The 16,419-nt window shown below is 39.1% G+C and overlaps 1 protein-coding gene across 3 annotated transcripts in view; it reads right to left on the bottom strand.

Moving 5' to 3' along the window:
• NCAM2 (neural cell adhesion molecule 2) overlaps positions 1 to 16,185 on the bottom strand; it is a 204,613-nt gene extending 188,428 nt beyond the window's left edge. For all 3 annotated transcript variants that reach the window (XR_014219210.1, XR_014219211.1, XM_082220742.1), the window contains exon 1: positions 15,971 to 16,185. Coding sequence is in view for 1 of the 3 variants with exons in the window: in XM_082220742.1 (XP_082076868.1) it covers positions 15,971 to 16,022 (52 nt within the window). In the remaining 2 variants the exon portion in view is untranslated. The remainder of the gene's footprint in view (positions 1 to 15,970) is intronic.
• Between the last annotated feature and the right edge of the window lie 234 nt (positions 16,186 to 16,419).

Genomic DNA, 16,419 nt, shown 5'->3' with positions numbered 1-16,419 from the left:
ACCCTGCACAGATAAAAGGGATATATGGATTAAAGCTACTTAGCATTCTGGTCAGCACTGCAGAGCAGCAACATTACAAACAAAGATTTTACTAATTAGAAAGGCCTTTTTCAGTGTATTTCATGGACTGCTAGGAAAGGCCCCCTTCCCAATAAAAAAAAATTTCAGAATCAGATATAAAATACAGAGTGTGGATGCCAAAATTTCAGTGTTTGGCTCATCCTGTAATTTTTCAGTGAATTTTTGCAGTTATATTTTGAAAGAAGCAAGAACTCAAAGCGACTATTTGATACAAGGGATGAGAAGTTCAGTTTTTCAACATTCCATTTTGCACTCTTGTGTTTTCATACATAAGTCTGCTTCTATGAACTAAAAGCAATGATGAATATCCACATTTAAAGACATATTTTAAAAAATATTTCATCTGAAAATACACATTTCTATATATATTCCGGGATGTTTTTTGAGCTGAGAACTGCATTCAAATTTTTGGGAAGTGTGAAAACTGGTGAATAAGTAAGTTCTGACCCACATGTCAGTCCAGTATGAGCAGATCGGATTATACTTCAATTAAAACAAATCAGAATGAACACTCAGTAAATAGCTGGCATCGTCACATACAGGAGTACTCTCTAAACAAGTCATCTGGAAAACAACTTCAGTCTCTTTCGTAATGATGAAAGATGTCATTTCTTCGCAAATAATACAGCTGGAATGTTCTACGTCACCATTGCACATATCTCATCTTCCATAAGAACATTAGAAGAACTGGATCGTACCAAATGTCTAGCTAGTCCTCTTTGCTAGAGCTGCCAACCAGACTCCTGTGGGAAGCCCCAAAGTTGGACATGAGAGAAATAGCCATTGTTTGCTTTTGTTCCCTGATGATTGGCACTCTACATCTAATACTGGAGGTAATATGAATTTTTCCAAGTTGGGAACCATAATTAGGCATGGAGAAGGAATCCACCAAGTTCAGACAGGCTGACATGATTTGATCTATGTTATGTACTGAAGTTCTCACCCTGGGGCAGCAGGGGGATACTTTAGATAGTTATGCAAATGAAGGATCAAAAATGACATTCAGTGATTGGATAGTTTTAGAAAGTTGCTACAGTTACGTTGTTCTGGAGCTGTATATAAGCAGGTTGACTGAGCTCTTCAGTTCAGTTCTGTTCTGGCCTCTGAATAAACAAGAGCTGTTTGAAGAATCGCTGTGTCATCTGATATGTTCGCCCACAATTTAACAATCTAGGCATAAATTGACCTGGATCAGTCCGTGAACCCACAGCGAATTCACAGTTCTGTGGATCCAGTTGCAAGGTAGTATGAGGATTGCAGCAAAGCCTCTAAAAGCTATTTCTTTCCTTTAAATGTTTGAAAGCAGATAATCCAGCCATCTGGAGCCACAACAGCAGTTCCCTCAGGGAGTGATGATGTCCCATTGCTCTTCAGGAGAATTGTACAGGGGAAAACATGGCTGGCTCCATGTAAATAGTAAAGGCATTTACCTGCCTCATGTTTTTGCATGAATTTTTAAAGAGATTTTCCCCTTACAAATATGCATAGAACCAGGACAGCATAGAATTAGTCCCATACTCATGCAGAGTTGGAATGAACTGGATTTTGACAGATCTAGCCCTCAGGATATTAAGACATACAGCTTGGTAAAATAGCACCTGTCGTGCAAGCAGAAGGTCCCAGGGTCATCCCCAGCTTCTCCAGGTGCAGCTGGCTGTAAAACTGCCCAGGTTCTAGTATTAAAAGAGGGGGAGATTTATCAATCTATCAATGCCCTGCCTTAATCACCTAAACTGTAACACTCCAGATTATGAAATGTTTCCTCATTTGGGACTTGCTTCAACTCCTTCATCATTTTGGTTGCCCCTTTCTTCCCCTTTTCCAGCTCTGTGATATCCTTTCTGATATACTACAAGGAACCCACAGTTCCACATGTGGTCTTATGGACAACTCCTCTTGTGTTTAAAAGGAGGGAAGTTTCTATGTTCTAATAGGTACGAACGGAAAAGTATTTCATGAAGCATTGCACAAGGGCCACATTCCCTTGTTGGTATCCATGGGGGGAGGGGAGACACATGCCAATTGTGGGAATGGTCAGAGGCAATGGATGTGCCTCTTAGCTTTGTACAGTAGGCTACATTATACAAGTCACATGAAAGTATGAGGTTCTACAAAGTAACACTCATGCACAACTCTCCATGCAGAAAAGCAAGAGGCATAATCACAGAAGAGCATATTCCTGATGAAGAAAAGCACTCAGTGAGGTTATGGAGGGCATGGTTATAGGCGGTTATAGGTTACTGCTGTAATAGACAAAGAAAGCTGCCCATATTTTGTTGCTGCTGCTGTTACAATTAGCGTATAAATAAAAGATATACAAGCAAGAATGATATAAAAAGATTTAAGTCACTTCTAAGGGAACTACACCTACAGTACATTAGAAATTTCTATAGTACCAATCCAACTTGTTGTTTTCAGTAAACCTTCATCTTTTAGATCCAGACATTTACAACACAATTCTTATTCTCTTTGAAGCTTGGGGTCAACTGCATTGCCTTAAACTCCCCTTACATTTCTTTCTTTCACGTGCCACTGATTTTCATATCAAAGATTTACATGTTAAGCTTCAAACTTTATTATGCAGCACCAGCTTCTCCAGCTTCTAATTCCATTAGTAATAGACATACTATAGCTGCATGAATCAGCATGTTTGCATAGTAGTATGTAGCACAGATGTTCCAGTGCTATGACCAATGGGTCCCAAAAGAGTAATTAACTCTTAGAATTCTTATTTGTGTCACTCTAGACAATGCTGATTTTAAATAAAGGCCAACTGATACTGGCCCACATGTTTAGTAATAGGTAGGCATATATTATATTAATGCCTTTCTACGTACAAATTCTTAAAAACCACCATGTTCATTAATTGAATTCAGAATTTAGCTCAGATTTATTTATCAAACCCATGCCTCTTTCTCATAGTCACATACAATTATCAATGTAAAGGCATGGTTCAAGCAACACTGGAACACGATAATATGTGATTAAAATAAAAAATGTGCATATATGCCAAAAAGCAGGAGTAAAAAAACTAACTCTACAATTAAATTCAATCATATCAAATAAAATATTTGATATATTCAGGAAGATTCCATTTTTTAATAGCAGTAACATAGTCAGGATAGAGCTAGATATGTTAAAATTGGGGTGTACCGACACATCTTAAAATAAATACTCCTGTAAAAGTACCAGTCTTTTTTAAAAAGGAAAAGCATTACATCATAACCCTGTAAGTACACAGAATTTATGAGCAAAAATAGCTACAGAAATCAAATGCAAATCTATGGGAAGACCCATCCAAGCGCTTAGCAGTTGTTGGAATCAGAGCCCAGAACTGCCATAAATGGCACAAAGCCATTTAATATCCAATCACCCAGCCCCAATGCTTCAATGACTAGCAACATGATTTGAATATTGAACATTCTGAAACAGTTTGAAGTTGTAATATAAAACCAGAAACTAAGCCACCAAACTCACATGATATGTATAAGTTCCCTGTTATCTAAAATGCTATATCCTTGGAATCAATACATTCAGAGCGTGAATCACAGATTGTGAATAACAGTTATTTCCATAAATAAGAACAGCACACCTGTTTTTAGTACTTACAGACCTGTTCTGGTCTTATCTCACATATACAGAGATTAGGACCACTATTATTATAATTTAATACAAACAGCAATAACTAGAAGCCTGTAGCCAAAGAGTTGAATGTTTCATTCAAATCAAAATGAGGCATTCAGCTGCAGAAGCAGTGGTACTGTCAGGGAAGGACTTTGGGGGCAGAGGTTCAGAATGCAAAGAGTCTCTAAACACTGGAAAATAGTAAAGTAATACCCACTTCTCACGGGACATTCAGGAGAACAAATGGCTAAGGAGTAAATCCTACACAAATCTGGAATGAAGCTCCTAAGGTAGTTAGATGGCACCTTGTACATCTCCGTCTGGCAACTCCTGCAGCCAAGCTGGTGCCAAATACATTCCTCTGCTTTCCTTTGGACCACATCAGTGAGGTCAAGAGGAAGTCTTGTTATCTGAGCAGCCCACAACTTCCAAACACATTGCCCAGGCTTGCATCCTGGAGTGATTACTTCCCTGATGCCAACTCAGCAAAAACAACACAGGAAACAGCAGATATGAGTTACTGGTCTCTACAGCCACAGGAGGCACTGTGTTACTCTGGTGGTTTGACTTCAGCTCTGGAAGTACACACTTGAGGCAGACAGATGCCACAATAGTAAAGTAACACACATTGCCATTTAAAGAGAGGGCCCCATAGGATGAGTGAAACCACAGTCTAAAATGATGCAACTACCACTGCCCACCAACATTAGCTACTGCTTCTTGTCACAGGTTGCTTCCTGAGGGTTGTCAGGTCACAATATATTAGTGACAGTAGAAGCTCTTTTAGACTCCTGACTTGGGGTGGGGAACCTGTGGCCCTCCAGCTGTTGCTAGACGCCAGCTCTCATCAACCCCTGTCAGCACGGCCAATGATCAGGGACGATGAGAGTTGTAATCAAACAACATCTGCAGAGATGCTGCTAACCAATCACTGCTATTCACATGATCTCTTGTTTTGAGTAAGTTCCTTTTGTTGGTTGCTGTTTTATTCAACTATGTGCCTGCTCCAGTGTCTGATGTTGCCTTGGTTTCTGCTTTTAACCCACAAGCTACTTTGTCCCACTTTGTTTGGTCACTATGGCTTGAATCCTGAGATAAGGAAATTCAAGGAAGGAAAGCTTACCATCTCTTGTAGCTTCTCTGGGGATCATGAGACTCTTCTGAAACCCATTTTTCCATAAACATCCTGATATTATTCTCGGATCAAGGCAATTCTTCCCTTCCTTAGGAGTCCCTGTATTTTATCCCACAATGTTCAGCAGATGCTCTGGCTGTCCAAAAATTATTACCAAGGTACATGGGTGGCTTGAGGAGGGGGGGAGGCAGAGAACCTTTTTCTGATCAGTTCCTTATGTTTTTCTTTATCCAAGGATGCAGTCCCAGGCCTCTTAGCAAGCTTCCTGATCACTCCTCTCTCCTGCAAAATTTATTCAAAGCCAACCCATGACTGCCCCTACTTGCATTCTCTATCTACTCTTTCTTCAAATTCATATTTCTCCGTTTGTTGCCTTTGGCAACAGGTTCCCTGTCCTGAAGCTTCAGTGAATACCAGGACCACTTCCTAGTGTACCCTGTGAAGTTTTCATCCCAAGCAAACTAATAAGTTACCCTTCCTTCACTCAATATGTACTTCAAATTGTTTAGCTTCTTGAACTTAACATTCCAGAGCAACAGAGTAACATGGCCAAACAATGCCAGAAGTTGCACAACCACAATACAGCTGCTACAGGAGTGGTGGTAAAAAAAAAAAAAGGTGTCTGAATTTTTCAGTGTTCCTTCATTATAATGCCATCAAGATAATTTATACTCTCATTCTAAAAGTTGGTGTAGAATTTGACTATACTCAAGTGCCTACTCGTCTACCAGAAAAAGTGTGAATATTCATCCCTCTCTTCCTTTTCTCCAGCAACAACAATGAGATAAGCAGGATGGAACATCCAAGAAGGGTATTCGGGTGTGGGGAGATCATGGGTGTGTGGTATTTAGCTAGGAAATGAATTCAAATTGGCATGGAAATAAATTTAGGTATTGCCTGAAGTGGGTGAAATTAAAGACTCAATCCCATTTTAGATGGCAATCCCATTTATGCTGCAAAGAGTTTTATTTTAATCTCTTGACTCCCTTAGATCTTAATCATTCATTATTATCATAGTTGTCAAACTGTTATCAGTATCTACATAACATCAACCAAAGAGAAAATAAAACTCCCTAGACTTCAAATGTAATGGAAAGTGTATGGGTACACATTCATAGCTGGTCTGATAATATGTTTTTTGTTAAAGATTTCTTAGAAAAATGAGAACTTCACATGTCAAAAAAGTGTAGGTTTATGATCATGTGCTTACTTGCCATTATTCTTCTGCAGTATGCAAAAAGGCTATTGAATCCTGCTCTGATTATTTAAAAAGAATACTTATCTAGTTTTTATTGGTCTTATACTACTTTAACTAACATGGCTTCCCTGACAAAGTACGGGCAATGTAAATTTTGTGAAGTGCTAGAATTCTGTTAGATGTCCATACTTCCCTCTGCTTCACTACAGCATTCCCCAATAAAAAAGATTTTAATCTATAGTGCAGATATGAGCAGGAAGATTCTAGGTTGATGAACGTAATTCCCAAGCACCTTATTATCAAAAAAATATATCCATTAATTAAATGTAATATGACCATGCTAGAGCTCCAGTGAGATTTCCTAGCAGACAGCATCATATATTTGAAGCAGCTACTGCTTGCCATTGATTTTAAATTTGGTACACAAATGGTAACATAAGAATGATGCTCTTGTTCATTATTAAAGCCCAGATTCTATGCAGCTGCACTCAGGAACAGGCATGAGGATCCTACTGTAGCTGCAAAGGCACAACTTGTTTCTTCATGTTAGAACAAGGGCCTGATGTCAGCACCAGAGCCCTGCACAGCACACAGCTTAGTATCAGCATTAGTGCCATGCTAAAATGTCTCTTGAATTCCCCCCTCCCAGTCAATCTCCATCAATTAAAGAGAAAAGAATCTGCATAATAAAATTATCAAAATGGAGAAGTTCTCACAGGTGAGGTGCAGAGTTTTGCTGTGCTTATTTTCCAAGTGGCCAAGGGCTTTTGTGAGCATCCTGAAAACCCCATGACCTCTTCAGCTGAACTCTTCTAAAAGCATAGGAAGTTGGGGTTGGGGTGCTTCTGGTGCATACAACAGCTGTTCACTTTTAAGTGGTTGGATTTAAAAAAGAAAAAAAAAACCCTGCAAGATTTACCCTTAAAAATAATGTCAACAATTGAACCAGTCTCATGTGCTTTGTAACATCTCCTGGCTTTCTATTCTTCAATTAAAGCTCCTTTCCATGGACCTTATCCAGATCAGGAATCACAAGCAGAGAATCTGTAGAGGGCTAGAGAAATATTTAATGGAAATTAAAATGCACACACATTACCCACGGCCATCTCAGAGTAATAAAGCAAGCTTTCAGATCTGAAAGCACCTCGAGAATGAGGGAGAAAAATTGAAAACCTTTAAGAAACTGGAGGACAGATTTCAGCATAACTTGAATCAGCATGCAAAGGACTTCCTCCAGGTTCCTGTTTTGCACCCACAAAAAGGTATGAAGCATAATATCAAGCTGTGTGAGTGGCAATAGTCATTACAAAAGTGAACAGATCTATCCCATTTCCCTAGGACTATGTCCATAATTATGCTACAGAATGGCATGTCTCTACGTACATCATCTGTTCAAGAAAAACAACCACAAGAACAAGTTGTAGGGTACAGTGGGATTGAGAAACGAAGATGAGCTCTGACATACGCACGTACAGCCCAAGTCATATTTGCCTTTACCGATAATGATCAATCAGTGCCCTGAAGTGTGTTTTGCAAGATTGTTTTAAAAAGTTTATATTGCTACAGAGGTTGCGCGCCACCCCCAATCGCTGCAGAACAGTAGCATGAATCCAGGAGTTCCAGGAGCTAACCTGGGATGTGTTTCCGTTGGCAACGCAGAGGAAACTAGTATCCTTAATAAACATGGCTTATTGTACACATATTGTGTTTATACCTGGGTCTACTTTGGAGACAGTTCAGAGCATCACATCTCATGAAGGGCTTGTTTCCCACAGCAGTGCCTCTGTCCCATCCTGCCAAGATGGTTCTGGCCTTCACAGCAGCTCATTAAGTCCCCTCCCTTCTTTCCTAACCTCTAAATTTCAAAAGAACACTACATACCCTTATTACCCAGGCAACCTCCCCATCTCAACTCTGCTATTGTCTTCAGCTAACTAACACACAGCTGGTGGGGAAGACAGCATCTGCATGGTCAATTGTTCTTCCAGTACTTAGTTTTCATTCTCTTCTAAACAGTGTCACTATCAGCGATCTCCTGAACAGGAAAACTGGTTCAGCCTGTATTTTTTATTGGCCTGGCATCTTCCCTTCATTACTCCAAATATTATCTAAATTCTACCATATAATATTTTCTAACATTCACTAACTCTAGAAATTATGAGTGCTACTGCACCCCTAAACTCTGTTACCTCATATCTGTAACAATATATTCATTTATGTTGGTAACCTGGTCCATATCCCATAGCACATGGGGATGGGAATTCAGAAATCTTTTGTATTTAAAACAAGAGGCTATAGGTATGTGCATCTGTCTTGTTTTTACAAATGTAAAAATAACCAACAGTGCAAGTTTTCAAAATCAAAGCATTTTTCCCCATTGCAAAATTGATTACTTTTCCTTGCTACAGAATCATTAATTGAATGGGAGAATGTTTGCATTAAGATGTGCAGAATTATTTATAAGAAATATTTGTTTTTACTAGTTATGCAAACTTGTTTAAAGCGATTTCCCTTGAGATAAGATACATATTACTCTGATTGAATTGTGTAACATTTTGTTTAGAGCTCTTCAAAGAGATTTGTCTTCAGACAACAGCAATGAAGAGGTATATGGAATTAAAGCTGGAGGAACACTGAGAGAAAGGGACACTACGTGGTACAGTCTGAATGTAGCAAGACTAAATACACTGTTAGTATTTCACAGAAGTTGATTCCATGCTCTTGAATAAAGGAGTAAAAGTTTTTCAAACACTTGCATGATCAACAGTGGAGAAGATATAATGAGGATTGTGACAAATGACTCAATATACTATTTAGAACAAAGGAAGCACTGTACAAACTTAATTTGTAGTTGTGCCTGGCAAGGGACTAATTGGGAAAAACGTTACAACATATAAGTATCACATCCCAAGCAGTTACACTACATAGCCCAAGTTCAATAAAGGAACAACAAAACACATGCCTACACAGTTCATTGTCATAATAAATTGAATAGAAACTTTCCCTTGCAAAATCAGGACGGAATGCATTAACACACATAGTCTCCAGAGCCTATCAATGGTTTTTGCATCTTCATGGCCTCTTTAACAAATTTGGTAGTTCTGCATGACATAAAGTAATTGTATGGCCAATAAAAAAATGTGTACCATTAGAGCTCCTCAGATCTGAATACAGACAACATTTCCTTATAAAGTGTACCATATCCCTTTTCTTGTGGCAACCAGGTGAGAAGTATCTATTCTCACCAAGTTGAACCCCATAGCATTCATTCACCTCCATCAACTGCAAAGGAATTCATGCTACATTTAGTCAAGCACCACCTCAGCTCATGTGAACAAGTATGGATAGATATGAGGTACTTTCTTGGAATATTATTATTTTTATATAGCTTATTGGAATGGCATTCTATTACAAGTGCCCTTGTAGTATGAATTTCAACATCATATAGTTGTTCATATATGTTATATGATCCTGAGTTGTCAGCCAGGATAACCAAAGTTTGGGGTAAAGAGTTTTTCCTCATCTGATAATTAACAAAAAAAAAAAAAACCCTCCAGGAGCAACTGAGTTCAATGTACTTACAAAACTATGGTGACAATAATGAAGGCAGTTTTCAGAATCTTGCCACTTGTAATGGGAGACTTGTTCAGTTGTATTCCAGATGCAGAGAGCTCTGATGACATCTCCCATGCTGATATAGCAACCATGATAGATTAGAGTAAAACCTAAAATGCATGAAGCCTTGAAGTACAAAAAGTATGAAAATGCTTGAGCACACCTTAGAATCACAGAATAAAGTATTGGGGTGGTGACAGCATTTAAAAACATAAACACTACATTAAAAAGGCAAAAAATAAAATAAAAACAAGCTGCAGAGCCTAGATAAATCACAGCTCTGGCTGCCATCTTGACAATTGAAAGTGGAGTACACATGCAATGTACAAGAAGTGAAGAATCCACCTGCTTCCTCCAGTTCATCACATATATCACTCCCCAACATACTGTAGGATGCTGACAAAACTGCAGATGTCATTGTTAAATTCTGGGACCTTTTGAAGGCCTTATCAGTTGCCGCTGCAGCATTATTATTATTATTATTATTATTAACCAGATATTGGCTTTGATCCAAAGTCATGCTTTAGAGTAGACCAGTTAAAATAATAGGACTTACTATTTCAATGGGTCCACTCTAAGCACAACAAAGTCTGGATGTAACCACTTACGTGGCACTTTTCTGAGAGGAAAATATATTATTTGAATAAGTTACACATGTCAAAAATGATGCACAGCTGTGGGTATCGAGTGGGTAATCTTAACACTGCTTAGCTGAGGTCATATTAAAGTGCTTTTCTTTTTTTATAATTTATTTATAGAATGGAAGGAATGAATTGGTTTGTATGTGATGTGATCTAACAAAACTCCCCCCACCCATTAAGGTAAAGGACCTGGTTATTAGAGCACATGATGCATTGCACATATAATTCAGAATTTACAGCCCTCATGTTCAGGCCCAGAGACTCTGTCACAAACATCTGAATTCCAAGTAAGATTTATTTCCAAACATCAGAGGATGGTAGAAAGCAATTATTAAACTTCCAGAAATATACTTTTGCTGAAGTCATCCTGTTCAGACAAATACTCCCATTGATTTCATTGTGTGTGTGTCACAGAAAGGAAGAGATAAATAGATAAAATGAGAAGAACAGTTATTTAGAGCTATTGAGCAAATACCACTAAATTTAGACTCCGAATCTGATTTGCTGAAAAGCATGAAAAGTTGAAATCTTAAAAAAAAAACAGCCAGAGTGTATTTTCTTGTAAAGCTGTAGACAAACTACATTCTACTGCCATTTAAAAGCCTACAAATTCAATACCTAGTTTATGTCGAAAGCATATTGCATTTGGTTATCGCCACATTATTATATCTAAAATAGCTGATACTGACAGGCTAACACGAGAGGTAGATAGGCCTAAATTTGGATCTTTCAAATCTCCCTTTTTCACTGCAATATCTAAATCCTTGCAATTTGCTGTGGCAGCAGTGGTTGATAGTTCAAGGCAGTGTGTTAATGGAAGTGAGTGTGTTTGCAAAATGGTAGTAAGAATATTCCTGTTCCCAGATCTGTCATGTCTAAGGATTCAGATGTAACAACTGAGCTGGTCCAGAGCAGGCCTACTTTAGAGAGAGGGAAATACTACTAAATAGAATATTTCACACAAGAAATTCTGACCAATCAGAGAGGCAGAGGCATTTGGCCAAGTGTGCACTATACTGTAAATGTAGCCAACAACAATTCTCACGCAAATGCTTTCTATATGCAAGTACATATACAAGAAAATGGAGTGCTGCATCAAGTGTACCATCTGTGAGATTTATCTAAAGCTGAACACTGACCAAGGTATACTACTGATTCTTTTTGGTTTTTATTTATTACTGAGGGTTTGTGTTGAGACCAACTCAGAGAACATGATACGTAATGAATAAAAGTAATAAATAAATGAAATGAAATATGAAAATATGGCTTTAAAATGCTGCAAGAGTTGTTTTCATACACAGTGTCCTTACCCACTCACTAAGAGAGGCCTATGAACTCCACACAGATTACCATCAGAAGAATCCCAAACAGAATTAATACACTACCATCTCTTTTAGTCTTACAAATAATCCTTTTAAGTAGATGTATATGGATTAAAGCCAATTGAATCCCATTCAACATCCAGTATGATATTGTTTAAGTTAGTAAAAAAAGTCCTTTCTGACTTTTTTGGGGGGAGGGAGAGCAAAATGCCAGCAAAATGGTTCAATTTTTAAAATGCAACTTTATCCAACCAATTTTAAAGCTTCTCTCTCACAAAGTAAACAAACTTTCTTGGTTTTCTTTTGTTTTAAGGTCATGATGTTCTTATTTTCAGCCAACAGAGCACTCTTGGCACATTAACATCCTCTATAATTACCTTTCAGCATCAGCCCAATTCTCTTTTCAGGAAGGATTGTAGGAGATCACTCGCCTGTGCTATGCTGTTTATTTTGAAGAATGTAGTGAGGAAGAATAAAAGCCCTGACATGTCATCAGAATGTAACTCTGTGTTTTGCTAATAAGTTGCTCATCAGGGCAAAAGTAGCAGGAATAGCTACCCTTGTTTGAGTGCCAGGGGTGCTTTAGGTAACTGCTAATGTTAGCAACACTGCTCTTTCCAGGCAAGACTTTTTTGTAGTTCAATCAAAGAGGAGGGAAAATCAAAGTGATTTTCTGCAGTAGTCTAATATTACCTTAATATTACAAGCTGACACTTGCCCAGTCCCTTTTTAAGAAGTGATAGTGAACTTCCTACAGACATTTCAGAAGGAGAGATGGGAGTGTCAGGTAAGAGCCATATTATTTATTCATATGTACATTTACATCCAGGCCTTCAGCAAAATCTTTCTCAGATCATATTGAGCATAACAAAAAGATCAGAATGTACTGTACTTTACTTGTTTCAATTCACCATTGTACAGAAACAATGTCCTATTCTATCATAAAGCTAAGCAATTTTTGAGATCCCAAATAAGCATTAATATTAACCTCTATGAAATCTTAACCTGGCATCCCATCATCCTCTATAAATCAGAATTCCTTATAGTAACAAAATGGGCTTAATCTATTTTCTGTGAATCAACCTTTTACACATATTTTATAGAGACAACTTAAATGTTGCAAGCCAACATTTTTTGCATCTTATAGTTAAATGTGGGCCTACAAGGATTTAAATTATCAAGACCAATGTTTCCCAACATTGGGTCTCCAGCTGTTTTTGGACTACAATTCCCATCATAATCCGACCATTTGTCTTGCTAGCTAGGGATGTTGGGAGTTGTAGTGCAAAAACAGCTGGAGACCCAAGGTTGGGAAATACTGATCTAGACACTTTTCAGATATTGCTTTTTTAAAAAGACAACATACTCTTCAAAACATGTTTTTGGAGTGCATATCGCATTATCAGTACAATTAAATATGTTGATTTGGGCCTTCATATTTAATTATGACATTGATTAGCACTCAGGCTTGGCAGTTTTTTACTTCTGCTATTCTGAGCAAGCAGTTGCTTCAGCTCAAACATATTGTGATTGCTTAAAAAGAAATGCATTCTTCCTTCACCAACCTAACAACACAATGCTTTCCAAAGAAACAAGCTTCAACCATGCTTCATAAAATCCACATCAACTATATTACCAACATAAAACCTGAACCTTGGGGGTTTGTATATCTAAAACAAATGACCCCAGTGATTACTGTCTATTTTATTTGTGCCTCCCATATGCTCTCCCACTTCTTTCAGTTATTGAGAGATAACATGCATTCTAAGATTCTAGATGAGTACACAGCTAAGAAGTTAATAGGATGCCCAAATAATTCTGACATTTTAACCAACAGAATTGTTCCAAATTGCGTCCTCCCAATTTTTTTCCAAGGTCCCCACCCAACAAGATGTATGTGTTTCTTGTTAATGAACGAAGTTTCTCTTCTTAATTCTTGCCATTTGTTTAGGCAATTTTATTTAGCCTTTTATTTAGTTCCATCCACAACAATTGTAGCAATCCGTATATGGGTTTCAGTGAGGTAGATTACTCTGACAAAGATGCACATACACATACAAACATACAAGGGATGTGGTGGATGAAAATAACATGTTGTATTTGTACCTAAAAACCATGAAACATGGTTTGTAATTGACTATGAAACCCAGTGGTTCTGGACAAGCCACTATTTCACAGAATGGATGACCAACTACAAAGCACACTGCATGCTGAAAAGACCTTCAGAAATGATTAAAATACAATCTCTCTTCAATGCAAATTTTATCAAAAGCAATCTGACCCAAAGAACTGATCTTGAAGGCATATGGTCTAGTTCTACTGATGAACCAATAAGGTCTAGCCTTGGATGTGGTATTCTTCAGAGTTATAGCAGAGTGTGAAATTGATCAATAAATACGTTGTTTGCAGTTAAGTCATTTTTAGGACATGGAATCTTCCCAGCTGAAGAACAATATGAATTTGCAAATTTGCACCCATCTATTTCTTGAACCTTAGCAACACCTTGCTCCACAAACTACCCCGCTAAGCAGATGTGAATGCTTAGGCTACTGTCTTCCATTGCCTCTTCTCTTAGCTCTAACTGTTGTTCTGCTGAATATCCTCAGGGCAGTACTAAATTACCAAATGCAATTGATCTGAAGTCTACCCAGAGATAGCAAAAAAAGAAAAGAAAACAGCATTTTCACTTAAGATAATAGCATCCAGTGACTTACATTCCTAAGGACATGAGATACAAAATAATTATGTGAGATACAGTCCTCAGTATCATCCCTAATTATCATTGGTTTGAAAATGTGCAACAGTTTGCTCTTAGGCATTTTATAAACCTGCATTGTTGATGTTGCTTTAAAACAAAGATGCTTAATTCTAAACGTGTTTGATGGAAGGGAAGCAGGGCAGGAAAATGGCTTGTGGAGCTAATTTGCATATCACTGCCTGTGCTCAGCTGAGGGGGGGGGAGATGAGAACAGAGAATTGAAGAAGTCACATCCAAAATGTCAAGCTGTGCTTGAAGAATGATAGAAGACAGACTCACTCTCTTTCTGCCTGTGTAAAAGCCTTGCTTTGACATAGAGTGAAATTAACAAACTTAGCCATTTCAGTAGAACTCTATCACCCCCTGCTGGACAGAATAATTCAGTAAAAAGAGCAACCTAGAAAATGCAAGTCCAGAAGTAATCCCAGTTGGTGAAATTCCACCCCCCCCCCTTCTTAGATATGCTTTATAAATAAAGTGTATGGCATGCATCTGTCCAGCTTTTCCCCAGCATGCATACACACACACAAATATATATATGAACTTCCATGTAGCTAGTTGCCATAATACCTATAAATCCTTTCCCAGGGAGGGCAAAACAAGCTCCTCCAGCAATTTAACTGACTCTTTAAGTCATGCCAAAAACTTGTCTAAACAGTTTGAAACGCTGCAATTAATTTGCACAAAGGGGTTCTGTTAGTGCGTCCCATTCATACAGTGCAATGTTCCTTCTGCCTGTCCAAAAGTAGTGGAATCCTGAAGTAACCTAGGAGTAAGAAGCACACAAGAGGCACAGACCAGCCTCTGTTTCAAGCGAAGCACTGCTAAAATGTACGTTTAAAGACACAAACATATATCCGAAAACCAAAAGCGCCGAGGTGCAGCTTCTGCCTTTGCCTTCTTATTGCAATGCAACTGCCATTCAGTTCTAAGGATGTATACATGCCATGCACCACCTTGTATCAGAACGGCTGCGTGCATACCTACACAGATGTGCCATACACAACACAGCACCCAGTGTCTGCTGTTGGCAAATTTAATCCAGGAAAGCTCTCCTTACAGAACCACAAGGAGACAATTTTTTCCTCTTGTGGGGGGGGGGCCTCCAGATTTCCTCACTGGCAAGGACTCCCAACCCCTTTCAAATTCATTCAAATTGGGTAAATCCAGTTTAATTAGTATGTGAAGGAAGGCTTTACATTCAATCCCATTCCTTTTACTGCAGTACCAGGAGAGGGGAGGGGAAGGAAAAAAAAAATCAAAATCAGCTGTGAAGAAACAAGGACAATCATTGTTCCGAATGATCAGAGAAAGATTAGCCCCCAAGAAAACTGCAGTTAGCATGCTCGTTTTCCATCGTATATCACAGACGTATATATCAACGGGGAGATCTTCCTCGATTTAAGAAGGTGACCAATGCAAAAGGCAAAATGATATTTCAAGTGTCAGGTTGCTGCTGCTACTGGCGATAGGAGTGTGAGGGTGGGGGCGCGCGTTATTTTAATTGCATTATAAGCATCACGAAGAGATGGAGGAAGATTGAGGGGCTCATGGAAGAAGGGAAGGAAGGGAAGCGAGGGGGAATCGTTCTCCTACCTTGCCCGCTACTGAGGAACAATCCGAGCAGGTAAAGAGTCAGGCGGTTCATTTTCAGGAGCTCCCGTTGGTGGACAGTTCCCAAGTTAAGAGGCGCCGAGCGGAGGCGAAGCCAGCAGTCTCGCTCCTACTTTGCCGCCGCCTCTGCTGCTACTGCGTCGCTCTCCTCGCGCTCAAGGCTCCTCACCCCTTCAGTCAAAGGCGCGCGCCCGCCGCGCGCCGCGAGAGCAAACTCCAGCCCCGAAGCCTCCTCGCCAGCGCCGTTCGCCGAGTGACTGCAAGCGCCTCTTGGCGCCGCGCTATATCAAGGAGGCGGCGGCGGTAGCAGCAGAGGAGGAGCCGTTACACACACACACACACACACACACACGAAGGAAGGAATGGGAAGTATCCCTCCGCCGGCACACATGCACGGCTTGATTTAAAACGCACACACACACAAACGGGAG

Source organism: Podarcis vaucheri (assembly GCF_965113315.1).
Source record: "Podarcis vaucheri genome assembly, chromosome: 4".
NCBI classification, from domain to species: Eukaryota; Metazoa; Chordata; class Lepidosauria; order Squamata; family Lacertidae; genus Podarcis; species Podarcis vaucheri.
Note: the sequence above shows the minus strand (reverse complement) of the source record. Positions and strands in the feature narration are given on the sequence as shown.